Source organism: Coffea arabica, chromosome 8c (genome assembly GCF_036785885.1).
Source record: "Coffea arabica cultivar ET-39 chromosome 8c, Coffea Arabica ET-39 HiFi, whole genome shotgun sequence".
Classification (NCBI taxonomy): domain Eukaryota; kingdom Viridiplantae; phylum Streptophyta; class Magnoliopsida; order Gentianales; family Rubiaceae; genus Coffea; species Coffea arabica.
The window spans coordinates 46,391,620-46,418,950 of NC_092325.1; the positions used below are offsets into that span (position 1 = coordinate 46,391,620).

At 37.0% G+C, this 27,331-nt stretch overlaps 1 protein-coding gene across 8 annotated transcripts in view; it reads left to right on the forward strand.

Annotated features, from left to right (window-relative positions):
- The window catches only part of LOC113722458 (uncharacterized), a 33,957-nt gene extending 6,626 nt beyond the window's left edge, over window positions 1-27,331 (forward strand). For 2 of the 8 annotated variants that reach the window (XM_072063077.1, XM_072063080.1), the window contains 20 exons: window positions 919-998; window positions 1,088-1,139; window positions 1,259-1,412; window positions 1,579-1,666; window positions 3,017-3,119; window positions 4,706-4,796; window positions 6,197-6,294; window positions 9,017-9,196; window positions 15,920-16,171; window positions 17,122-17,217; window positions 17,317-17,411; window positions 17,486-17,549; window positions 17,644-17,734; window positions 17,824-17,897; window positions 19,485-19,739; window positions 20,208-20,281; window positions 24,309-24,415; window positions 25,321-25,439; window positions 26,119-26,196; window positions 26,452-27,331. In XM_072063077.1, coding sequence (XP_071919178.1) covers window positions 919-998; window positions 1,088-1,139; window positions 1,259-1,412; window positions 1,579-1,666; window positions 3,017-3,119; window positions 4,706-4,796; window positions 6,197-6,294; window positions 9,017-9,196; window positions 15,920-16,171; window positions 17,122-17,217; window positions 17,317-17,411; window positions 17,486-17,549; window positions 17,644-17,734; window positions 17,824-17,897; window positions 19,485-19,739; window positions 20,208-20,281; window positions 24,309-24,415; window positions 25,321-25,439; window positions 26,119-26,196; window positions 26,452-26,661 — 2,361 coding nt within the window. In that variant the 3' untranslated portion in view covers window positions 26,662-27,331. Of the gene's footprint in view, window positions 1-918; window positions 999-1,087; window positions 1,140-1,258; window positions 1,413-1,578; window positions 1,667-3,016; window positions 3,120-4,705; window positions 4,797-6,196; window positions 6,295-9,016; window positions 9,197-15,919; window positions 16,172-17,121; window positions 17,218-17,316; window positions 17,412-17,485; window positions 17,550-17,643; window positions 17,735-17,823; window positions 17,898-19,484; window positions 19,740-20,207; window positions 20,282-23,015; window positions 23,141-23,293; window positions 23,553-24,308; window positions 24,416-24,474; window positions 24,608-25,320; window positions 25,440-26,118; window positions 26,197-26,451 lie in introns of those variants that run through there. The other 6 variants (XR_011820454.1, XR_011820455.1, XM_072063079.1 and 3 more) reach the window with 6 other exon arrangements.

Here is a 27,331-nt window from a genome sequence, read left to right on the forward strand (position 1 = left end):
GATACATACATTAGACTCGAGTTAAAATAGAGATGTCTGAAGGAATGACCTTGAAAAGGAAGGTTTCTTGAAATTCCTTAATATTACCCTTATGTACTAACCAAGAGCAAAAGAGAATTGCCTAAATGAAGCTTCCAAATTCACATAATTGTTATGTGACCACTTCAAATACATATTGCTTACAATCTGCATGCTTTCCACCTTTTAAGTTGTCAAATAGACATGATTATTATGGATACACATATATCATGTCTTAGCTTAAACTGTCATGGTGTTTTAAATATTAGTCTTGTCTAACACGTAATCTCTACGCAAATGTTCACCTTGATGAACCAATACTTGTTAGCAGTGGTGGAGCGAGGACCCCAAGGTTAGGGGGAGGCAACTGCTTTAGTGTACAATGGTTATGCCAATGATTTCAAAATTGTAAACAGTTTTGAGTACATAAATAATATTGAGACAGTTGTGGCAATTATAGTTCTTTAAACAAAAATTCAAGTGAACATCATTCCTTCATTTTTATGTACAAAAAATTTTTAAGATTCTTCTTTTTTATTCGGGCAATAATAAATTTTCCTTTTGAATGTGTTCATGCTCAAAGCTGGTGTTAAATGTAAGTACTTTACAAACTTAGGAGGCAATATAAAGAAAGAAAGGAAATTTGAGAAATTTCAGAGGGTCTAAATGTAGGACAGAAAATTTGTAAAAATTGTCATGCCAATTTTAGGAACTTTTAAAGTTGAAGGGGGCACTTGAATTTGGCTCCACCCTGCTTGTCAGGCAATTATTGACTGCTTTACTATGAAGATATCATGCTTGTTAGCTGTTGAATTTTGGGCAGTGTTTTTGAGATGAGTATTTAAGCAATTTTACAATATATTAGTCCTGACACGGTTTGTTACTGAATTTGATTGGAAGGATCTTTGTAGAGCTGATCCTAAATCATTTGCTACCCAATGGACAATGCTTTTGCCCCAAAGTGATGTTCTACAGCCAAGGTTAGACCACTGTGCTAATGAGTTAATGCTTTTTGTCTATGTTTCTCAAATTCTCTTATGCCCGTTTATGTTTTATTGATCATTGATAGGAAGCATGAAGCAACTTTGATCAGTTGCCTGCTGTTTGATCCTTACATAAAGGTAGATAGCTCCCTCTGATATATTTTGCATGAATCTAGTAGGATTGCCCTGTGATTGCAGATAAGATGCTCTCCCTTGTATTGGAAAATTTTGTGACTGAAATATGCTTTGATGCCCAGGCACGGCTTGCATCTGCCTCTACTATTACTGCGATGCTTGATGGACCTGCATCGGTTTTCCTACAGGTTGCAGAATTTAAAGATACCACAAAGCGTGGATCATTTACAGCGCTTTCCAGCTCCCTTGGTCAGATCTTAATGCAGCTTCATTCAGGTTAGGATAATGGATATGTAATGTATTTTTGGTTGCTGGATTTGCTATCTGACAACCGTGTTCCCTTAAAATATCCTTGGCACTTTTTTGTCCATTGTTAATGCTTTGTTGTCTGAACCCTACATGAAGGCTGTGTTAATTCTGAATCTTTGATTTCCATTGATAGGCACTCTGTACTTAGTGAAACATGAAAAGCATGGGGGATTACTGGCGTCCCTGTTCAAAATTCTGACACCTTTGATATCATCTACTCCGTAAGAGTCCTTTGCTCTTGTCGATTCTTGTCATTCCTGTAAATTGCTCTACAACTACATTATTTTGGTTTAACTGCTGTTTATTGTCATTCTTGATAACATGCCCTTGGCATGCTTTCTTTGATGGTTTATCGTTGTCGTGGCAAGAAAAGTGAATCATGTAGGAGCCTACTTGAAAAATTTAATTATTCTTTGACTTCAGCTACCTTGTCCTTTAGCTGAACTACCGCAGACCCCCTGAACTTTGGAAAGCCACATTTAGAACCCTTGTCAGCTATTTGTTGAAGATTATGTTGGAAGGAAGATGAAAATTACCTAATTTAGCTAATGTGTTGAACAAGTCTTCGGGAGAAAAATGAAAACTACCTAACCCTGTTATATACTCTCCATACTGCCTGCAGCTGTATTTCACCCACCAAATGCCATCCCCTCCTATCCTTTCTACTTCCTCCTCCCCCTCCCCCCCCCCGGGTGGCGCATCCCCAAAAAGGAAAAAAAAGATTTTCCCTATGCCCTCATGCATCTCATCACCCTATTCCTAATTCGTCCTTCCCTCTCTTCTTTGCTCCAACTCCAAAGCAGACCCATTCAACTGCATCTTTCTATTTCTCTGCCCACCATACCTAGGCCCATATCTTTCCCCCTCTATCTCCCTACCAAACAGCCACTCACCACCAACTAGCATCCAACTGCGTATCTGTTCTTGTTTGTTTGATGATTTTTTTGCGATGTTTCTTTATGTGGCTGTTTTCACTATGTGTAGAATATACGTGTTCTGTCTCCAGTCATTTTTTGTACAAGTAATAATGACTGTCCAAAGTGCTTGCTGGTGATTTTTTCTGCATGCCTAGTGCTGTTTGTTTCTCATTGTGTAATTATCTGTCTTCTGTGTGATTTGTGCCAGCCGTTCTGCTAATTATTTCTTATTTTCTTTACTTTGCACTCAAGTTTATACATCTTGCATGGAATATCTGTGGTCTGTGTGTCTGTGTTCCCCGTGTTTTTTCTTTTTTTAGCAGAGTATTTGTTTTTTATTTGGTTTATAGTTCTTTAAGGTGATTTTAGATCTGATGCTCAGCTTGACTCAGATTTGATTGTTGAATATATGGTGAAAATTAGAAGCTAGAATCATATAACCAAATGTAGTGTATCTATTGAGGGATGCAACTATATTTTTTGCAAATACTGTGTAAACAGAATTTGTACATGGAATACAGCCTTCCAAATTATAAGTGTATGTCTGTTTACATCTAGTACCGGTTAGATCACTCTACAGAAAAGATTCTTTTGCATGAATACTTGATTTTTAGCAACTAATTTATAGATATTCAATTAATTTGTATGTTACAGATATTCAAGAATGCCCCCAGGGTTGCTGCTGACAGTTATCTCTTCGGTTCGAGAAAGGATCGAAGATGGCTTTTTAGTTCGAATTGACCAGACAAGCCTACTGGTGAGTGTTATAGTGCCACATACATAATTATCAAAACAGTTATAGATTTCGTGAATTGCTCTTACTTGGAGGTAGAAGCTTATTAAAATCCTATAACCATTTTTTATGTTCTTATAGTATTTTGATTTGTTAGGTTTTCAATCATATCTCTTACTGACTGGGGATTCTGAAGGGCATGCTTTTGTGTGATGTGTGGGTTGAAGTTGCTAACTCCATATCATGCCACTTACAAGACGGATGCGTATTTGAAAGTTTGGTTAATGGTGATTGAGATGCTTTTCCACTAACTTATATGATGCAAGGGAGTCGGCTCGTGTTTGCCAATTGAATAATCTAGCTACTATCTTGAAAATATGTTAACCTATCTATTGGTCTTGTGCAACATGTATTCAGCACAAAATATTGATGGGCTTTAGATGGTTTAAGTAAATTTATTACCTTAGGCTACAGGCTATTGGCCATTCCATGAAAAAGTCTTTTGGTGGAAGACCTTGTCCAACTTGCTGATAACTTCTTACTTTTCTAGCTTTTCAAGTTGTTCAAATTGTAGATATTTAAGGGCACGTGTCAGATATTGGAACTTTACGTAACATGTAATGCCAGTCCTTTTTTGTGGCAGTGGCTGTAACTAGCTTGTGTTAATTTTGAATATCTTCTCGAGATGTTTGTTACCTAGTCTTCTCTGCAGCTGTAAATGATTTTGGGCTATCAGAAAACATTTCTGGTTCCAAGATCTTTACAACAGGCTTGTACAATTAGCTGCATAGAAGGTTATTCTGTATATTTGGCATATAGCGTATGCTTAGGGTTACTGCTTTTACTTCCTCAATGCTACTATATGAAAATCTAGGCGAGATAGCATCAGGGGCATTGGGAGGCTACATAAATATTTGTTTAGTTAGTATTACTTATTAATGCATGATGGCCTCTTACATCAAAGATAAGTTCTAGAGCTCATTTTTCTTATGTTTTTAATCTGAGCAAATAAACCTGCACATTTTGTTTTCAAGCTTTTCCATTCCAAGATCTATAGGGATCATGTTTGATGAAAGGACAGAATATATTTATTTAATCTTTTAAATTCGAATTTCGATTTTCCTTAATTTGAAACCATAGTACCCATGAGAAAGAGGCTGAACCAATGACTTTTGGACCTAAATCACTTGATGAAAATGCTTAAGCCAAGTTATTACTATTCCACTGCCTTGGATATTGTTAATCAATCAAATCTCTCAATCTAACTGGTGTGGAATGTAGGGGTGTTACAGAACCTTCATTGAATTATCAAAAAACGATTAAAAAAAATACAAAGATGTTCGGCAAGTAGTTAATTGTTGAATTAACTACTATCAATTGTATTCATACTGTCGAGATTTTCACAGAGGAGACATGTTGCATTTTGCAGTGGAGAGATGTTGCTTTTTGCTGACTGCTATAGATTAAGGAAGATAATTGGGCTTGCATAGTTTTCTATACACATTCTTTATGAGTTGTAACTTCTGTCTTACACATCTTCCTCCTGTACATTGACATACATGCCAAATTACACAAGGTAAATTATGCTCGCTGCCATTCTTCATTTGTAGGCTGCAGCTTTTGATTGCTTAACGGTAGCTTTGTCTGTCTCACCCCCCTCAGTTCAAGTCAAACATATGCTTTTAGAGGAAGTTGGAAGAGGTAAGCTGCTTTAATAAGTTCTTGCTTTGCTTTTTATGTTAATGATTTTATAGGGTTATGTTATTTGTGTAAGCATGACAGAGCATTCATGCAGCGCTAATTTTACTTTGCTACATGCCCATTTTCCTCAAGTCTCAACCCCCTTCCACCTCATCTGAGTTTAGCATATTTTGATAAAAGAAAAAACAAACAAGTAAAACACATAAGCAAATATCCAAATCATGGTGTACTATCTCCCTTTTAGGATATTTTAACAATCTTATGATAAAAATTTATCTTAATTTCAGATCTTAAAGTTGTATATACTCTTTTAAGTGTTTTTGGTGGAATATTTTCTAAGTATGGCAACCATTGGAACTGGGAAATGAGCGAGAATGGGGAACATCAGCTTAGAAAATCAAGTGTTAATTTGGATCTGTAGGACTTAAGTGAGCCCTTACTGAGCTAGCATAAGATATTTCGGACCTACTATAAATTACATGCTTTTCAGCTTTTTTTTTTTTTTTTTTTCAGTTTCAGTCAGCTGTTTATTTATTTTATTTATGGTGTTTTTACAACTTCTGAATTACTGCATATAGGTTTTTTAAGTCTGTTCAAGTTCTTAAGTTGTTTTTTTGTCTATTTAGCTTGGAGATATTGAGAATTTCTCAAGCATTTATGTCTATGTCAAATTTGGGACAGAATTCTAACCTTGGTTGTGATGCTTATGTTACCGGATGGGTGATTTTAACACTCCCCATTGCTTCTCTGGGCAACTTACATAGCTGTTTCTCCTCAAGCCTGTACACATTGAAGCTCTTCGGCCCCATGAACAGCTCCTCAATCCTTTTTATTTGGAATTTTGAGACCCAGAACCTTTTATGCATATTGCACCCCATTATTTCCCTTTAAATCCACTACTTTCATCAAATTTATGCTGAGAAAACTGGAAACTATAGAGATATATGGCTTGTTATGCTCTGGTATGATAGTCTGAGCCACCTTTTGTCCTTGTATTAGAACTTCAGGGTGCCTTGTGACCGTGAATGAACTTATCACAGAACTTAGTCACTGATTCTGTGGTTAAGGCTTTGATGGGTTATTTGGTTTCTTTTGGTTGATAAAGATGTGTTGATATCTTAGCCTGTTTCAGTGGTTAAGGAACAACCAAGATAATGGAGATAAGGTGCCTTTTGAATGAAAACTCCAAGAAATCGAAAAAGGAACAAGTTAATAAAATCTTGAGGAACAGGAAAATCAAAAGTAAAACTTAATTTGTCATGGACAAAAAGTTATTTGTACACCTTTGGATGAATTTTTACTATGGTTCTAGTCTCCTATTAAATCGCATCTGAAGCCTGAATCGATTTCTATATATTGTTTACTTTGGAGATGATAAAGTTACTCTAATGGTTATTCAGGTTTTCTTGAGGGGCAAAAGAAGCCTGGACTGTTATATACATTATTTTCGTATTCTGAACCATTCAGGAGCCCATCTATAAGCTCTGAATCACTACAGGTAATATTTTATAATTCTCAGAGGAATTCTTTGATCATTGTATTTTAGTTACTTTTGTGGGAAAATAATAATTCTGTTCCAGGTGCATGATGAATTTTTTCTGATTTAGATGGATATGCATATAATGTTACAATCATTGAACGAGTAGCACATGTTGGATGTTTTATGGTGTGAATTCTTTGGTTCGTTCTATGGTCTTTAAAGAGAGTTATGTTTCTGTTCAAACATTTAAGGATTCACACCTCTAAATCTAACGCTTAGATCAGTTATTGAGAAACTATGTTTTGTCTGATAATAGAAATTCATCTATACACACCCTGGTTTTTGAATGATATATGATAATTAATATTTTACCTGGTTGGCTTAATTAATTTTGATATTAAGCGTGGGGTTGCAAATCTTGGTTTATTTCTGCATTGATAACTGATCTGCGACACTTTGAGTACGTAGATGGTTGTGAACTTGAAAGTCCTCTTCTCTCCTCTTCTTCCCTGCCTCTTTCGCTGTTAAATTCTCCTTTTTGTTTTGGTTGCATTATTTTTCTGTGTTTTAGTTTTGCCAATTTCTTTGACAGCATAAGCACCTAATTTCTGATATTATTGTTTTGATAGAACTATTAAGATATTATGTTTCTGGTACTTATCGCAGTAGTGAAAACCGCCTAGAATCTTGTGTGCAATTTGTTGCCTACCATTTCTTCCAAATGTGTCACTGTGATGATCTTAGTTTATGAAGCTTAAGCAAATGAGGGAGAACAAGAACTTTGTGGATATTCTATTATAAGTTATGAAGTTTTCTGCTAACGTGCTTAATATTTCAAGCGTTTTGCACTACAAATGTCACATTGTCTTTCTTTTTTCTATGGTCTATACATGCCAGATCATGATGTGTCATACCCCCCCTTGACTGCTTTTTTGCACAATTTGGTATTGCATCCATATTGTGCAATATCTAAGTATATCTACAGTTGTAATAGCTTCTTTCTGAATCCAATTGATTGAGATAGGAAGTGCTATTTAAGAATACATAGGGTATAGCGTGCTGTGGTATTGTCTGTGGATTTTATGCTTTCTTGCCCGAGTTCTACATATTTTAGATAAGGTAAGAAACCTCAGCTGCCATTAAACTATTGCCCACAACGACTTTTGATCGTCAAACAATTTTTCATCACAAATTAGCTACTAAACTAACTAATCAGCACAACCGTGGCCATTTCGTAGATTTTGGCTCTTAATCTAGAAAAATAATTAGAACACGTGTCAAAACACAAGGATATTTTTGTCCACCACTGACTCGACATCTCTCCCCATCCACTTGGCTAAAGCAGAAATTTCCCAAAAAACCGAATCATCTTCTCCATTCCAATGGAACAGGGGACAATTGTTGCGTTATCTTCTTCTTCTCCGGCAAAGCTTGTCAGCTTCTGGCAACACTGGATCATTGCCTCCTCTCTCCCAATCATCAAAACATAGTACATACAATAAATTTCATTGGAACAACCAAGAAAAGGGAAGGAAAACAACAAAAATAAAAAGAAAATTAGATTAAAAATCTCTCAATTTCTGGCTTGGGTCTGCTCACCAGTGAACACGTGGGCTTTGACTAGCTTTGGACTGGCCAGATTTCCTCCCTTTGCTCATACAGATTAAAAGAGCCCAAATTCCTTTTTCACAACATTTTACAAATGCATTTCATCAAACAGATTTTCGGCATAAAAAAGATTGAATATTTTGTAAGAAAATCAGAAATAACCAGGCCAAAATTTTGCAGAAAGCTAAACTAATTCTAACCCAATCACAGAAGGTAGAAACTAAACTAAATAAACAATAAATCACCATTTTCACAAATATTAACACATAAATAGGGAAGAGAGAACCTTCACAATTCTGTTCCGATGAAGACTCATGGTGGTGGTGATGGTTGATTCCAGTGAAAGGCAGTGGCAGCGACAGCTGCTGCTCCTTTCCCGTCAGCTGTTGCTTCTTTTTTCTCTGTTTTTCTTGGATTTTCATTACTGAAAGCTCGAAGGACAGTTTCTAAATCTATTTCAAGAGAAAGAAAAGGGTAGCTTTTGGAAGAAATCCATGGTTATGGTTTTTAGATGATGGCTGAAATTGGGTTGTGGATGATTCTTCCCCAAACAGATGAATGACGGATGGATGTGAAAGCACGGGTTGTCGTCTTTTTCAGCTTTTCTATCCAGAATCCCCCGGTGATGAATTGGAGTAGTGGTACTAGTACTGCATGAGCATGTAGGATGTCGAGTTAGTGGTGGACAAAAATACCCTTGCTTTTTGACACTTATACTGATCATTTTGTAGATTAAGAGCCAAAATTGACTAAATGGCGACGGTTGTATTGATTAGTTAGTTTAGTGACTGATTTTTGACGAAAAATAGTTTCATGGTCAAAAGTCAACACAGACAATAGTTTAATGGCCGTTGAGGTTTTTGCCATTTTAGATATGGTCGAGATTCACTACATCATATTAAACTTTTTTTTTAAATATGATGTGGATCCTATCCCTAAACAATGACATATTATTCTGTTTTGTGGGAATCAAATTCATTGAAAAACCCTATGAAAGCCAAGCAAATTTGCACTAAATAACAACCCTCTACTTCTCTCTAACACTAGCTTTTCTTGGGTATACAAGAATGAAATGCACATGTAAATACTGGTATCCAAATGCATATTTTAATCTCTATGTATTTTTGTCCAGGCCCTTAGAGCTGTGGCACATAATTATCCGAGTGCAATGTTTTCATGTTGGAAAGAGGTGTCCTCTATTGTGTATGCATTTTTGAGATATACCCCCGATGTACAAGCAAGATTGCGGAAGATTAATGCCGGATGCACTGGTGGGCCTAGCTGGGAGAAAGTAATTACAGCTGCAGTCAAGGTGTGATTGTCCTAATCTATTTGTTGTGTTCTGGTCTAATTTTTTTCCTGTTCCAGTTTCTTTTCTTTGGCAACATTTAATTGCATATATGCATATGTGATTTCTTTTTGCTTGAGAATTATGTAGGTGTTGTGATTGAATTGATAATCCCTTACGAATAATAGCTGCCTTGCTATTGAAGAGTCACAAGCGCACTGATACTGTATGCTCCTAGTGCTGAAGGGACACCCTAATGTGTGCGCAGTTAACTAAAAATATATTTATCAAAATTATTTTGCTTTATAAAGGTTTTCTATTGGTCAGATTCCCTTCTAATCTAGATAATTGTATGAAAAGATGATGGAAGTTGAGAGGAATGTGTAGGAGTTGGTGTGAGGAAGTTATAGTTAGTGGATTTTCTGCTGATTTTTTTTTTGGGGGGGGGTGTTTGGAATGGATTTGGACGAATTTGCCCTTGTTGTTAAGGGTAGATTAGGAACTTTAGAAAGTGACACTGTGTGTTTACACCACATAGTGACTCTCTCCCTTTACATATTCTAAGATGTCAAGTTACTTATTGTAAACTTTAACAGAAAAGGAAAAAATGAACAAAAAACTCTCCTTTTCTTTATTTTCCCACACACTAAATATGCTTACAAGGTAGGCATATATAGGACAACCCTATCATAGTTCTGCCACCACTTAAGGTAATAGAACCATGATTTTAGGGATTACATAATCAACTCATATCCTATCTATTCAAACTTGATTGATCATAAGCAATAAAATCCCATAATTATGGGAGGTAATTATGGAAGATAATATCTCCCATAATCATAGGAGATAATATCTTCGACACCCCCCCTCAAGTTGGTGCGTATATATTTATCATGTCCAACTTGCTTGTAAGAAGTTCAAAATTTGGTCTGAGGAGTCCTTTGGTGAGAATGTCAGCTATTTGCTGAGCTGATGGAACGAATGGCATGCAGATAATTCCTCCTTCAAGTTTCTCTTTTATGAAGTAGCGGTCAATCTCAATATGTTTGGTTCTATCATGTTGCACAGGATTATGAGCTATGCTAATTGCCGCCTGGTTATCACAATAGAGCCTCATTGGAAGTTCAATAGGTCTTTTCAGCTCCTCTAAAACTCTCTTCAGCCATAACATCTCACACACACCATGAGCCATAGCTCGGTACTCTGCCTCTGCACTACTACGAGCTACAACACTTTGTTTCTTACTTCTCCAAGTAACCAAATTGCCCCATACAAAGGTACAATACCCCGAGGTTGATCTTCTATCAATGACTGATACTGCCCAATCAGCATCTGTATAAGCTTCAATGGTCTTTCGATCTCCTCTTTTAAAGAACAATCCCTTTCCTGGAGTACTTTTTAAGTACCTCAGAATTCGATATACTGCATCAAGGTGCTTTTCATATGGAGAATGCATAAACTGGCTCACAACACTCACTGAAAAAGCTATATCAGGACGAGTGTGAGCCAAGTAAATTAGCTTGCCTACTAACTTTTGGTATCGAGCAGTATCAACTGGTGTTCCATCTTTTATATCTGCTAACTTGTGATTCGGATCCATAGGAGTGTCTGCAGGTCGACATCCACTCATCCCTGTTTCCTTTAAAAGATCCAAAACATACTTGCGTTGGGACACAACAATGCCCTTCTTGGACCGAGCTACCTCCATCCCTAAGAAATATCGTAGTGTTCCCAAATCTTTGATTTCAAAGCTAGAAGCAAGACTTTTCTTCAGCCGTTCCATCTCAATTAAGTCATCTCCTGTGAGGATGATATCATCCACGTACACAATGAGTACTGCTATCTTCCCGTCCTTGGAGTGTTTAACAAACATGGTGTGATCACTCTGAGCTTGGGTATAGCCTTGATTCTTTACCGACCTAGTAAATTTTTCAAACCAGGCCCTAGGAGATTGTTTGAGACCATATAACGATTTTCTTAGCTTGCAAACTCTAGACTGAAACTTCCCTTCAAATCCAGGGGGAGACTCCATGTACACCTCTTCCTCCAGATTACCATTTAAAAATGCATTCTTGACATCAAGTTGTTGGAGCGGCCAATCAAGGTTTACTGCTATTGAGAGAAGCACCCTAACAGTGTTTAATTTTGCTACTGGAGCAAAAGTTTCAAGATAATCGATCCCGTAGGTTTGAGTGAACCCTTTAGCCACCAATCGAGCTTTGTACCGTTCCAATGTCCCATCGGAATTATACTTGATGGTAAAGACCCATTTACATCCTACTGTCCTTTTCCCTTGTGGCAGGTTTGTTACTTCCCATGTTTGATTCTTTTCAAGAGCATACATCTCTTCTTCAATAGCCTTTCTCCACTCTGGAACTTGTAATGCTTCCTGTACATTCTTTGGAATTTCCACAGAAGAAAGTTGTGAAGTAAATGTCAAGAAGGTAGGGGATAACTTTTCATAAGAGACATAGTTAGTCATAGGGTGTTTGGTACAAGAACGCACTCCCTTTCGAAGTGCAATAGGAAGATCCAAATCAGCAATCTTTGAATCAGAGGAAACTTTATCTAATGACTCAAAAACATTAAATTCTGTCCTAGGTTCGGATTCCTTGTCGTGAAGAGAAGGGGGAGCTTTATCTTTTCCTCGATGATTTTTCCGGACATAGGTTTTCAAGGTTTTTTCAGTTACATTCCCATCTCTTTCACTAAGAGAATTCGACTCTGTTATTGGCACTAAAGACAAGAGATCATCTTCTAATCCCTGATCAATTTTTTCACGTTTTTCAAAATCCTTTTGACGGGCAAATTGAAGAGTGTCATTTGTTTTTTCAGGATTATTATCTTGAAAAGATTCTTGTTGAGGAAATTGTGCTGCAGATTCTTCTAAAAAATCAGAAAAATCAATTCTCCTATCAACAAAATTTTGATCAGGAATTTGATTTTCAATACGAAAAACATCATCATCTTCTACAAGTTCTTCTACATGCCGAGTCCCCCCCTGAAGAGGATCTCCAAAGAAAGGTTTATCTTCAAAAAATGTTACATCCATGGTTACAAACATTTTTTTCGAAATGGGGTCAAAGCATTTATACCCCTTTTGCGTGGGTGCATATCCAACAAAAATGCATTTTCTTGCTCGAGGGTCTAACTTACTTCGACCTTGTTCATGATTGTGAACAAAGGATATGCACCCAAACACCTTTAATGAGACTTCATATGTTAATCGAGACATGGGATAAATGGTTTTGAAAAAATTCAGAGGAGTTTGGAAATTCAAGGTTCTTGAGGGCATTCTGTTTATGAGATATGTAGCAGTTAAAATTGCTTCGCCCCATAGATATTTAGGAACATTTCTTGAAAAAAGTAATGCCCTCGCCACTTCTAAAAGATGTTTATTTTTTCTTTCAGCTACCCCATTCTGTTGTGGGGTATCATTGCAGGAGCTTTGATGCACAATCCCTTTTTCAAGAAAAAAACTTCCCAAAATTTTATTGAAATATTCTTTTCCATTGTCACTCCGAACAATTTTGACTTTTTCTTGAAATTGTGTCAAAACCATGCTGTAGAATTTTTGAAACACACTTGCAACCTCTGATTTCTCTCTTAACAAATACACCCAACAAACTCTTGTGTGATCATCGATGAATGTAACAAACCATTTTTTTCCAGATGAAGTTGAAATTCTAGAGGGACCCCAAACATCAGTATGTAATAGAAAAAACGGTTTTGAGGGCTGATAAGGATGTATAGAAAATGTAGACCGATGATGTTTAGCCAATTCGCAGATTTCACATTGAAAAGAAGATGAATCTTTATTCTTAAACAAATCTGGAAATAAGTATTTCATGTAATAAAAACTAGGATGTCCTAGTCTAAAGTGCCATAACATAATCTCTTTATTACTAGTAATAGAGACAGACCCGTAACATGTGTTTTTGATTGGTGTTGTCATATCTGATCCATCTTCAAGGAAGTAAAGTCCCCCATTTTCTCTAGCACATCCAATCATCCTCCCCGTGGTCAGTTCCTGAAACTCACAAAAAGAGGGGAAAAAATTAATCCGACACATGAGATCCCTAGTTAATTTACTTATGGACAGCAAATTGCATGATAACTTTGGAACATGAAGAACTCTATGAAGTGTTAGAGTAGGAGAGATGACAACGGAACCTATGCCAGCTATGACGGATAATGATCCGTCAGCAACCTTGACCCTTTTATTGCCTGCACATGGACTGTAGGTAGAAAATAATTGTGACACACTAGTCATATGGTCAGTGGCCCCAGAATCAATAACCCATATAACCCGTGGACAAGATGCATTTGATGTTTTACATGAAAGAGCAATAGTAAAAGGTTTACCATTTTTAGCAAAAGAACAGAAAGGAGTGAAGCTTTTTGGCTCAGTGGCTGAAAATTGTGGAGACTTAAAGAGTTTGTACAGTTGGCTTAATTGTTCCTTTGTGAAGGCTGGTGTCTCAAAGTCAGTTTGTTGCTTTTGAGAATCCTCATTCACAGTCTGCAACACCTTGCTATCACCTCCATTTTTCTTCTTGAAATTCGATGGTTTCCCATGTAATTTCCAGCATGTGTCCTTTGTGTGCCACGACTTTTTACAGTGTTCACACCAAGGCTTCCTTCTTTTATCCCCGTCCAAATCTGTCCCCTTAGAAACCAATGCTGAAGTCTCAACTTCATCCTCTGCCTTGGACTTTGGTGATGACTTCAGCATCACCTTACGCCTTGATTCTTCTCTTCTGACTTCAGAAAATACTTCACGAATGGAGGGGAGAGGCTTCCTGCCCAAAATACGACCTCGCACCTCATCGAGTTCTTGATTTAGTCCAGCCAAGAAGACATAGACTCTGTCGTTCTCCTCCCGTTTCTTGTATCGAACACTGTCTGCACGGCAGTCCCATTCATCCTCATAACAAAGATCCAATTCCTGCCATAAAGTTACCATCTGATTGTAATAGGTTGTAACATCTCTATCTTCTTGTCTTGATTTCCACAATTTCGTCTTGAGATTGAAAATTTGAGACGAATTCTCTATATCGGAATACATATCCCGGACAGCGTCCCACACATCCTTGGCTGTGGGCAGAAATAAGTGTGGCTTTCCTATTGCTGGTTCCATAGAGTTTATCAACCAAGCGATAACTAGAGAGTTCTCTGAATGCCATCTCTTCAAATTGGGATCTTCAGCAGCTGGTTGCTGAATTTCTCCAGTAAGGTGGCCGAGTTTACCTCTGCCATCGATAGCCAGCTTTACAGATTGAGCCCACTCCAGATAATTGGAACCATTTAATTTATGAACGGTTATTTGTAGGGAAGAAGAATTTGAAGCGGAGTAATCTGTAGTTTGGATAACTACTGAAGACGAGGATAAGTCTTCTCTTGTGTGAGCAGTCGATCCAGTCATGGCTGCTCGGTAGTTCATGGCAGGAATTGGTACAGAGCCGGAGCTCTGATACCATGTAAACTTTAACAGAAAAGGAAAAAATGAACAAAAAACTCTCCTTTTCTTTATTTTCCCACACACTAAATATGCTTACAAGGTAGGCATATATAGGACAACCCTATCATAGTTCTGCCACCACTTAAGGTAATAGAAGCATGATTTTAGGGATTACATAATCAACTCATATCCTATCTATTCAAACTTGATTGATCATAAGCAATAAAATCCCATAATTATGGGAGGTAATTATGGAAGATAATATCTCCCATAATCATAGGAGATAATATCTTCGACACTTATCAACGAACCTAAGAAACATCAGGGACAATTTAATTATAGGAACTAGCTTCTGCAGCAAGAAAGTGTGTTCCTTTCTTTCAGAAAGAAAATGGGTATTATGGGAAAGTTATGAATGTTTGCAATTATCTTTCAGGTGAAATAGTATCAGCACTGTTTGCAAGGTGGCATTTAGTGGATAAGAGTCGTACATTGTGCTAAATATTAAATGTGGAATTTGGATGGTAGTGATGTTGGAGAAGCTAGTGGAACATGATTTATGAGCTAAAAGGCACAATACTTGCACTTGATCTGGCAACAACTGTTTTCTTCTTTTAATTGTTATGGAAAGCGATTTCTTTAGTTCTCTGTTTACTGCTAGCATGTTGAGTTCAGATGCAACGATTGAGGATAGTGGTTTAATGATGACTAATTTAGAGGAAAGTTCTTATACATGTAATTCTTAAGATTTTTTTCCTTTTTCCCCCAGTTTTTCTCTATCCTGCTTTCTTCTAAGACTAGAACCCTTCACATTTCTGATTTCATTTTCATGTACCTTTAACTTTTCTAAGTTGTATCTGAGTCCAATTTTGATACATCTTTTCTCTTTTACCACATTTTGGTTGCCCTACATATTCTATTGTATATTCTCTCTATGTTTGTGCTGGCATGCATAACGAGAGTTCGCCTGACGATTTGTCTGATGTCAGTTGGTGGGCTGCTATGGAAAAAGAGATGAGGGCTTGACATTTGCTCCATATAAACATGTTTCTCCTTTGTGTTGCTTCTTTAGAATCTGTTCTCTTCTTCAGAATTTACCTGGCACTTTGTCAGATATTGGTTGACAGGATGCTATGCAAGAGATTAGGGCTTTTGCATTCTTTGGCTCATTTTATGTATATTTATGAGTTTGGACGGAAATCGTTTTTGTTTTGATAAAGCCATCTATCTTAGTTTAAAGTCTAATAATAGGCATCTAAGGCTTTTGACATGGACTTTTTTAACAGGTTTTTGATGAATGCCTTCGTGCAATTTCTGGATTTAAAGGCACTGAGGATCTTTCAGATGAAAGACTTCTTGATGACCCATTTACATCTGATTATATGAAAATAAAGACAATTTCATCTGCTCCATGTTATGGATCTGAGAGCCCGGCTTCCCCTACTTATGAAGTTAATTTATTCCCTCAGGGGTGTGAGCAGTGGTCTGAAGCAATAGCCAAGCATATGCCTCTTATTCTTAGACATTCTTCTGCTGTGGTTGGTTAAGCAAGAACATTCTTCTTACTCATATTATTGCTAATGTATTTTTGTGTCCTCGCGAGTTCTACGGATGAGTAACCTCTGTGCTTGACTCTTTATGTTACTTCCATGAGAATTACTCTCACTGAATATCATCACAGTATCTCTTTTGGTTGGCCTTTCTGTAACACTTGTCATATTTTTCCTAATTGCTTGCTTACATAGCATTAGCTTTCCATTGGTCAATTTTACGTCCTACTACGTACCATTTTTTTGGTCATATTTCATCATTTTGAACTCAACTGTGTGAAAATTTCTGAGGTCTTTTGAAGCTATGGACCGTTTACTTCTATGGAACATTATTCATTCAATTCCAGCAATAGCCTTACGGCTGCCTATTACCACCTTTACTTTTCACCACATTTGTGCAACAACTTTCTCATTTATCTATCAATATCACTACCACCTTGACCATGGCGAGTTTTTGCACAAGTACCTCAATGTAGTCCTGACACACCTGCACATTGTACTCGCAGTCCCAATTTAAATGTCTTCCTTTTCTTGTCCTCCCAAATAATGTCTACTTTCTATAAAGGGGCATTTTTATATATTAAAGGTTGCAAACCATGAAAAAATGATGTTTGCATGTTTCCCTCTGTCAAATTGAATTGTTATTTAGCATTTCCTTGATACTTAGCTTTTGTTGTTCAATCAGTGAATTTATTCCATTACTGTGACCATTGTCTACTCATGGCAATAACAATTTCTGACACTTTTCAGTATTGGTATTTTTGTGGTGGATTTATTTGGTTATCTTTCCAAGATTTTTATTGTATGGATACTTAGGTATGTATGTGTATGTAGGTAAAAAATAAATACCCCCCACATACCTGCCTATGAAACAGTATTCGTTGCGGTTTCTGTTTTACATTTTTTTTTAATTTAAACAATTTTCTGATTCTTTTAAGGTAAGGGCTGCATCAGTAACTTGTTTTGCTGGATTGACTTCACCTGTTTTCATGTCACTTCACCAAGCTGAACAGGACTTTATTCTTAGTTCTTCTGTAAGTTCAGGACAACCTCAATGGTTCACTAATACCTGATCAAAAGTCTTACTTAGATTTTCATCAATCAGACATTATATGCTACTGAAATTGTTGCAGGTAGATGCTGCCCTGAGTGACGAGGTTCCTTCAGTAAGGTCGGCTGCTTGTCGTGCCATTGGTGTTATTGCTTGTTTTCCGCAAGTAATCCAGAGGTAGTATTTTTTCGATAATTGTTGATGAATAGATAAATTGGTGGAGAACGCTTTGAGTAATTTCCTCTATACAGCGAAGAGATCCTTGACAAGCTTGTCTATGCCGTGGTGCATAACACGAATGATTCACTTGTCTCAGTAAGTATTTCAATCGTAAATAGCTCAATTCATCCTTGCAAGTTAACGATATAGGTTTGTTTTTAAGTAGGCTTTTTTGTTTTATAATTTTCAGGTGCGCATTACAGCCTCATGGGCTTTAGCAAACATATGCGATTCTCTCCGCCACTGTGTTGATTTGCCTAGTTTTACAAGTGGTTCAGGAGGTGTGGTCAATGGCTCCATCTAGAGGTCTTGAAATCTGTATCTTGAGAATTTTCTTCACTACTAATCATATCTTTCTTTGATGTGTTAGATTCAAAGGGGAGCTCTGAATTGATTTCTATCCTTATTAATAGTGCTTTGCATCTATCGAAAGACAATGACAAGGTGAACATGGATGACTGCGTTTAGTCTTCTTGTGAACTTTCTTCTTCTCTTGCATGTCTTATGCTCTGGCATGGTACTAAGAGACAGTAGCTCTTTCCTTTTTTTTTTTTGGGCTGTAAGCTTCAGCCTGAAAGCATTGCGAAGGAGTAATTCGGAGAAGTACTCGTAGGGATGCTATCAGAAGCCAACTGTGATTGAACTTTAATTGGAATATATCTTTCTGGCCCTGTTCCCCTACATTCACTTAATGGCATCTAGTGAACCTCTATGGGCCTGTGTCACTTTCTGCACTTGTGGATTAGGCTGCAATTGAATGGAATTTGGAGGAAATTAATACACACAAAATGAGGAAGTTTTCTGTGGTTTATGGTTAGAAAGAGCAATGTTTGACCGTCTAAAAGTTGAGTTTAACATGCTTGATGTAGCACTTTATACCTGGTCTGCACGCATCCAGTTTGCAGCCTGTTTTGATAGCCTTATTGCCTTCAGCTTCAACTGCCTCAACATCTTTTCTAGCAAAATACTTTATGATTTTATTGCACTCTATGTACAATGATTTTAGATCTAACTTCTAACATCTTAACTTGATTTATAATGACACTTTCAGGACATTTACTGCTAGCATGTGACCATATCACTGAGATAAACTTCATGATAAAAACACAATAAGGTTAAAGAAATATTTATTTGGAAATTAATTGTCTAGCTCCCTATTACTTGAGGCATGCGAAATCAGTGCTAGGCTCTGGAAGCGTCTTTGCCATGTCTTTGTACTTCGTAGTTTATTCTATAAATTATTTCTTTCAGCCGGTATCCACCTTTTGGAGTATACTGCAGATATTGTAATCATTGTAAGATAAAGGGATTGAAGTTGTATTAGACTGTGTCTTAGTTGCCCTATTTGTGTCTTGTTGCTGTAATTTGTATCTGCAGCAATGCTGATTAAGTTCAACCTCTCTTATTCAATTGCTCATTAAATTATCATTTGGAGGGACTGGGTATTTAAAAACAAAACCTTGGTGGTATGAGGCAGCTACCGAATTTGAAAATAGCCAGTTATTTATACAATAAGTATTGTATTATCAATAAGTAGTTCAATCAAAACAACTAATCCTGTTGTTGCCAATGATTCATCTCCAGCTTCCAAAATAATTTATTGAACCATTCATACCGTGCACATATAACATGTAGGAGTAATTGCAAAGCAAAACTCTAGATCTATAAGAATGGAAGATAGAAAGATCATGGTTTTATTTTGTTCAGTAATGATTTATTTAGTGTCAGATAGTCCATGCTGCTGCAACATGTGCTAGAATTGGATTATGATTGCTCTTCTCCATATTTTTGTTCTATCTCTCTTTAGCATGTCTTTGGCAGGACCATGAAAATTATCATAGAAAAGCAGGTAAGTTTAATTACTTGTAACACGTTTATATGTTGATCATAGGGCAAAGTGCTCGACTATTTGTTCCTAGATACAATCGGTAAGCCAATGCAAATAAAGGTCTTTCTGCTGAATAATTACTCATGACCATTGTTCTCTTTTGTGGCTTGTCTTAGGTTTTAATTCTGTTTTTACATTTTTAGATTAAAGCAAATGCTGTCAGAGCTTTGGGGAACCTTGCAGGATTTGTCCCATTTTCTGGTGATTTAGTTAATTGTAATGAGGGATTGGGTCCTAAATCCAAACCTCTAATCAATTCAAGTGTCAAGCATTTATCCAAGCGAGAGAATCTTTATCAGAATTCAAAGCCATTCCAACCAGGCACTTCTACATCTTCAGATTGGCTAGAAAAAATGGTGCAAGCATTTGTTTCTTGTGTTACAACTGGAAATGTAAAGGTAATTCCTAATTTCGTATCAGTAAAAAAAAGAGATGAAAGGTAAGATAATTGTTATGAGCAGAAAGGCAAGTAACATTTGATCTTCCCTCTTTACACTGACCTCATCTTCCCAAACTTTTTTTTTTCCGAAAGGTAAACTTTATTATTTTCAGACTAGCTAGAGTACAATTTACAGAATTTTTTAAGTTTGATTGGTCTTGAATTGTAATTGGTCGTTGATTTCTTTGTTCACCACTGGTAAGCAAGCTGATACCATAGATGTTTGAAGATAACATCTAACCAAGACCATAGAAGAATATTAAATGATGATGGACTATCATTAGGGCATAGGATAACTAGTAACAAGCAACTTGTAATTGACTAATGAATGAAGATGTCCACGTAATGGAGGCATTTTTTTTCTTTTCTATCTTTGTTCTAATTTATTTGTTCAGTTATATTGATGAAATCTGGCATTTCATTTCAGGTTCAGTGGAACGTTTGCCATGCATTGAGCAATTTGTTTGTCAATAAAACATTGGAATTGCATGACAAGGATTGGTAAGTAATTACATGATTGGTTTCATTTACCTGATGTTGTTTGCTTTTTGGCTAGGATGACTTTCTGTGATCATCTACTTATTTGGTCACTGGTATTGTCATTTCTAAAACTGAATGAATGATGGTATTAAAATTTTAATTTTGGTTGCAGTTGATATCTACTTATTTTCTTGATAGTGGAGCCATGACTGCAACTTGATACTGGTTCACATGCAATAGAATAGGCAATTACTTCTAAAAAGTTAGCCCACCATTTTGGTCATGCTCTGTATCAAGTTCTCTGCTAGCACTGTTCTGAAAAGTGGGAATTGAACTGATTTGGGTTTTGATTGGGTACAAAGATCCCCAAGTCACAGTAGTTTTATGACTTTTCTAATTAATTTGGTAATTGTGCTCGAGTTGAAGTCTGTTTCTTTTTGCTTTTCTTTCAAATTTTTCTTGTTCTGTTCTTTCATTTACCATGCAGCTAGAAATCTATAGCTGTATAGCACGTCTGCTGGCATCAGGCCAGCAACATCTTGGCTATTCTGTTTTAATGGACAAAAAAAAATCATTGGCCAAAGGGGAAAGTCGCATTTGAGAAATGCTACTGCCCTGGTGCATTCCTAGAATGCAACCACCCAGTTTTCCCGTGTAGAAAAGCAAATACTAAAATTTGTTGGGTAGTCACATTTCACAACTAAAAATGTGACTGCCAACTTTATATTATAAGTATATATAAAAAAAGGTCGCTGTGGACTGATTTAATATACCAAAAATGATGGAATGAGTTTACACTTTTTGTTTTGGAGGGGGGGGGGTTGGTGGTTTGAGGGCGGTTGCACTTCAGCTTCTAAAACCTTTTAGAAACGAGGGAAGTCTTTAGCGCCATATCATAGTTGTCCCAGCCCCCCTTCTTCTCTTCCACCCTGACCAGCCACCTACCCACAACGACTGCTCTGGTGAGATCACCAGTGCCAATTCCAGCTCCATCTAGGTAAGATTGAGCCCTTTCTTTTTTTCCCTGTTTATTAGTAGCCCTAAAATTACATGTAATTGTAGATCTAAATACACACACAAACATTTGCACCTGTAGTGAATCTATGGTTTGTTTTGCAGAAGTGAAAGCAATAAAACTTCTAGTACTTACTAGATTAGAAGTTCAGCATAACTGGATGTTATAAGCTTTTTATATCTTTTTATTAGTTTGTGGTCGCATTCACACACATACATTCGCACCTGTAGTGAATCTGTGATTTGTTTTGCAGAAGTGAAAGCAATAAAACTTCTAGTACTTACTAGATTAGAAGTTCAGCGTAACTGGATGTTATAAGCTTTTTATATCTGTTTATTAGTTCCGGGTCGCATTCCTCAAATGCGACTGCCTACCACTTCCTTTTCTTTCTCCTTTTTTTGGGGGTTGGGGTGGGGTTTCTATTCTTTTGTCATGGCAAAACTTGGAGTGGTTGCATTCCCCGAATATGACAGCTAGGTGCTGGATATGCTCCAAAATCACCCCTGTTTGGTGGATGATTTCTTTTTTCACCATTATAAACAAAGAAATTGCAGCCGTTATTTTTGTCCAAGTTTTAACTAGAGCTGCTTTGGCTTAACCTCATCTATTAGGTTATGATCAAAATAAAAGGCCTGGTTATGGTGGTTTTGAACGCCATCTAGTTGAGGCGCAAAGTTGACTCAAGAGTTCCTGTTTACAGCTGCTATCTGGCAAAGAGTTTCAGATTTGAAGGTCTCTGAACAGCCACAGCAACCCCCATTCTAGGGAAAAGGGTTGCCAATTCACTTGCTGAAGGACCTTATTGCATTTGGTGTGTCAAAAATGAGAAGCGATCAATGTCAATTTATCAAAGATCTTTGCACTGAGCTTGTTTGTAGGTAGAGATGGATACTGTACTATGCACTAACCAGCATTTTTAGTGTGCAGGGTAGCCAGTGTTGAAAATGCAACATCTTTTTATTTGAATTTTTGCTCTCAAAAACCTAAACTATGTGAAACCAAAGGTATGGAACCAAAGCTGAACATGAATTAGGTAGCGTTTTGCCCCTTGGAGATGGGAATACGGTACTTTTCCATTGTAAGGGGTTCTGTTAAAACTATTCTAGGGGCGTTCTGTTAAAACTATTCTAGGGGACGGATTGTGATCTGCAAGAAAGTAAGCAGATTCAAGATTTGGTCGCCTTATTCTAACCTGGAATTGGTATTGGCCATTGTAGTCAAAGCACAAGCTGTTCTTCTTGGCTCAATTGCGTAGGTTTAATGAGCTCATTTAGGGATTCTTCTGAAGGCTTAAGAAGGGCTGCATAATGCTTCTATTATGTCATCTTTGTATTCAATTATTCCTCCTATGGCTATGTTTGCTACCAGTTCTGCATTCCAAATGGTATTTTATTAATCAAGTCAGACAGAGACTCACGTCATTAGAGAGTGAATTCACACTTCATATCACCCTTGAAAAATTTTTGCAGTATTGAAAACCCTGGCTGGATCTAGTGTGCTCTTTTTTTTTGACGAAGGTGTATTGAAGTACCCCCTTTGCGAAGTGCTAAGCTACATTTTTTGATAAATTATGTTAAATAGAAGTAGTTTTGCTGTATTATGTTGCTTATCAACTTCTGGACCTATAACTCAAGCAACGTGAAGGTAGCTAGACCCTGGACATTGTAAGGTTAGCTAATGATAGCTAGGTTGTAAATATACTGACTAAATATATTACTTTATTTTCGAACTTGATTGCAGGCTGACTTTGGATGCATTGACTATAGGACCTTGATTCCTTAGTTCTTTGTTTGCTCGCAGCGCCTTGACTTCACGTGCGAAGATTGGGGATGGCAATCAAATGATGAACAAGTTTTAGGATAATGGTTATATGTTCAACTCTTGGGCTTATTTGTCTTCATGTTTACCTGTTTCTCTCTATCTAGCTTTATTCTAAGACTAGAGTTCTTCATATCACCTATGGGGCCGTTTCGATGGTGTGGTTTTTCGAAGCATGTCTAAAACTTTTACCTGTACAGACAAAATCCAGTATCGACGCAAAAACTGAAGATACAATTAAACTGAAGGTACAATTAAGCTCGATGAGCTTTCAAGCCTCAAATGTTAGGCTTGAGCTTGTCAAGCTGTTCAGGCTGCTCAAACTCGGTCAAAGAAGGCTTGAGGTTGAGCTTTGACTGAGCAAGGTCATGAGTAGCTGGATTGAGCTCGACTCATTTGCACCCTACCTCGTACTGATTATTTCTCAGTTCAGATTTGGGAGGTTCATATGTTTCTCATGTTGAGTATTTCTCTGTAGCCTTTGTTTTATATCTTAGTGATTCCTGATTTATCCCAGAATCTGAGTATGTACTCTATGCTAATTAAAAGTCAGACGATGTTCTACCCGTTTGCATCTCAAACATCTGATGTTACACAGAACATTATGCATCCGTGGACAAACCTATGGCTATTAGTAAGCAGAAGTTTGTAATGTGTCTCGCCCATTTGTCTGAAATGTGTCAATTTTGCTGGAAAGCCAATAGGAAATGGGATGGACTTTTGAGTAAGTTGTCTTGTGCAGCAGTTCACTAATTGAAAATTTCAGCCTAGTTGTATGCCTTGTGTTTTGTCTTTCGTTGAATTTTCAGCCTTCATGTTATCCTTTTATTTCGACACCTAATTTTCCTACTTCAGCTTCAGTATTTTTTCTCTCTTCCCTTTTCAATATTAACCTTGCTCTTTTAGTTGGTAATGGATCATGATTTTGGTACTGTTCAGACTGCATTAACCTATAGAGACAAGTTATTTGAAGCAATCCAGTATTGACGAAAAACTGAAGATACCATTAATTTAGTAAATCACAAAGAAGCAATAATTATGAAATTCAGCATAGCTGTTTTCACCTAAGAGTCCCTCTGATTGTGCAATTATCTCTCTAAAATTCTGTGCGAAATTGTCTAGAATGTATTTTTTTGCTCTTCCTCATGCATCAAGTGAAAGTACATCATATATTTGCGCTTCTTGAATTCCTCTCTCCTTCAAATATTTTTGCAGGGCTCCAGCTGTTTTTAGTATTCTTTTACTGCTTCTGCGTGATTCTGCGAATTTTAAGATCAGGATACAAGCTGTCACTGCTTTGGCTGTTCCAAGTACAGTAGATGGTAAATAATACTAAGCTGCATACATTGATATTGTCATACTCTATCTTTGGCTGTTGCAGAATACATGTTACCTTCTGAAATGGCAACTGATCTTCTCCAATCACACCCTCCATTTGACTCTGACCCACCAACTTCTCACCTCACATGCATACAGACAATGGGCACACTGAGGGGCACTAGCTTGACAATTAGGTTGGAGCTCGGTGTGTGAAGGCACACTATACTTTTGTGGGCACTCTTTTATGGACAAAGCAGAAGACTTGGTAGAAGCATATTTGTTTAAACCTTAGTCAGCAGGTCAAAAGTGGAAAACAAAACAGATTTCAATATCAGTTTTATACTGTTGGTAAAAAAGCATGGCCACAACCATTGGGAAAGAGGCAGTATCAATTAATTTGGTTGTATTTAAGTGTGATTGCTGCATGCAGTTTTTCATTATCTTAAGAGAACCAAAGTTTTAACATACTCTCAAGCTGATATCATCCTTTGCTAGCTGTACCGTGCATGTATTCTCCAGACCTAAATTCGGGCTTTATACTGCTTCTTAGCAAGTCCTTTCTGTTATTTATTTAGTTATTCATCAGTTGCATTGTTTGGGAAATTTGTTCCAAAGGTTTCATTGTTGAAGTTATTGGTATCGCATCAAGCTTCAGGATGTACTTGTACTGCTTTTTAAGTGGATCTTCTTGTTATTGTAAATCTCCATCTTGTCATTATCAGAGAAATAAATATTGGATGTCATGATTTTGTCCTTTTGTTATCCAAAAGGAGAAAGTTTATGTTTTTTGATAGTTCGACATCTCAAGTAGTCTCAGAGCATGAGATTTGACCTCTCTCTCTTTTTCAGTGTACTCAGGTTCATTCTGCTTCCCGTGTTGTTTTCATGTGTGATTTGTTTGATGCAGATTATGGCAGATCCTTCTATGATGTCCTTCAAGGCGTGGTGAATGTATCAGAGAATCTAAATTCCGACAAAATATCATCACCATCTAATTTTAAGTATAAAGTTGCACTGGAAAATCAGGTCAATCTGCCCAAACAATTTCAGTTTATGGATCTCCATCAATTGATTAATTTAAAGTTTGATCTGATAAAAGTTACTAGTTATGGCTTGGGCTTGTTGGATACTTTGTTCTTTTGATATATACTGTAAGATTCCTTTGTATGCTGATTAATCAGGTAATACTGAAAGGGGGTTTTGAAATAAATGATCTGAAAGGTTTGGCGTATCAGATTCCTTCGTATGCTAATTAACTATAAGGAGGTTATGAAACAAATAATATGGAAGTTTCAACATTTATTAGATGCTTAGTGATCTGGGAGATGCTATTTGCAAGCAAAGTCTTGTGCTAAAAATGGATGCTGCACAGTAGTATTTTACTCTGCCAGCTTAGTGCTATAAGAAAGCAAGGATGTGCAATTTCATAGTCGTTCCTCATGTAGTTTTTCTTTCTGCTATATTTTCTGATTGTGAAATGGACAAAGAAGTTATCTAAACAGTGAGAGTGCATAACCAAGTGTGACGTTAAACTTTTTGGCCTACTGAATTTCAAGTGGAGTTTAGTAGATTCAACAGGAATCTGACAACCATTTTATGATGTAACTGAAATTACAGATTTCCTTCTTCGTATACCTTTCTTATCTCCATTCTGTTTATGATTGTCGTAGTACAATCATGGTAACCAAAGTATTCTTTCTTACAGCTTACTTCAACTATGTTGCATGTGATTGGTCTTGCTTCAGGAACTGACTGTGGGCCTATTGAAGAGTTCCTTGTCAAAGTGAGCACTAATTGAATTCTCTCTCTCTCTCTCTCAATATCTTTTTCGCTGCTGGTGGAATATAGTTGCATGCTTCTATTTTCATTTTTCTACCTCCCTCCGATACTTGACAGCTGCTTGTTTTGATCTTAGTTTTCATTCTTATTGGGTACCATGCACTTATTCCGTCATCTCACTTGGATGTCTTTCATTTGAAGCGTCTTTTATTGGATATTAACTCAACACAAGGTTCATTATTCATTTGTTTCTGGTTAGAAAACACTTTTTCTGGAGGAGTGGCTTAGAGCACTCTTCTCATCTCTGGATGAAGGAAGTATTGTGCTTCAGAGTGAACGTGATGCACATGTCAAGGGAAAGAAAGATGTAATACTCAGAGCTCTTCGGTCATTAGTCAAGGTTTTCGAAGTTGGTAAACATCATGCACTTGCTGGAAGGTTTCAGCAGCTCTTAATAAGGATTCAGTGAATGTTATCCTTCTCACGAATCGCCATGTATTTTCCATAATTGTTTCCCTTGCTAACAAGGAAGCACGTATATGGGATTACCTCCTCCATAAAGCAACTCCAGGAAGATTTCATCAGCTGTTAATGAGGATGCAGTGCATCTTAGCCTTCCTACCAATCGCCATGTACTTTCCCATATTTGTCCCCATCGTTCAAGATTTAAGCAGTCCAGGAGGGAGTATGCTAATTTGGCAGCTGTATTTGATTTGGCTCTGCTGTAGACACTGGAAGTGGTCCTTCCGCGGGAAGGCTTTAGCTGAAGATGATACATAGGCAAGGAACAAGAACTGGGAGTGCTAAGGGGTTTCTGATGAGCGGGTTTCAAATTGAATGATAGTCATGCATAATCAGAGTACGTTAATGGGAATAGGAGGGCCACCCTGTGGGTTTTATGATTAATCACTTTTTAGTAGGATTGCCTGATAATTCTTGTTAGCGGGAAAAGCACACCCTATCGGTGTGTAAATCAAGAAAAAAAAATTAAGTTTTTTTTTTTTTTTTATTAAAACTCGTGGAAGTCATTAAAACTTTTGTTGGGATTGCAAGAAAAAAAAAAGGATGTGATTTTTTTCTTTTTTTGTAAAAAAAAAAGAGTCGTTATTTGAATTTAAAATAGTGGAAATTATGGGAAA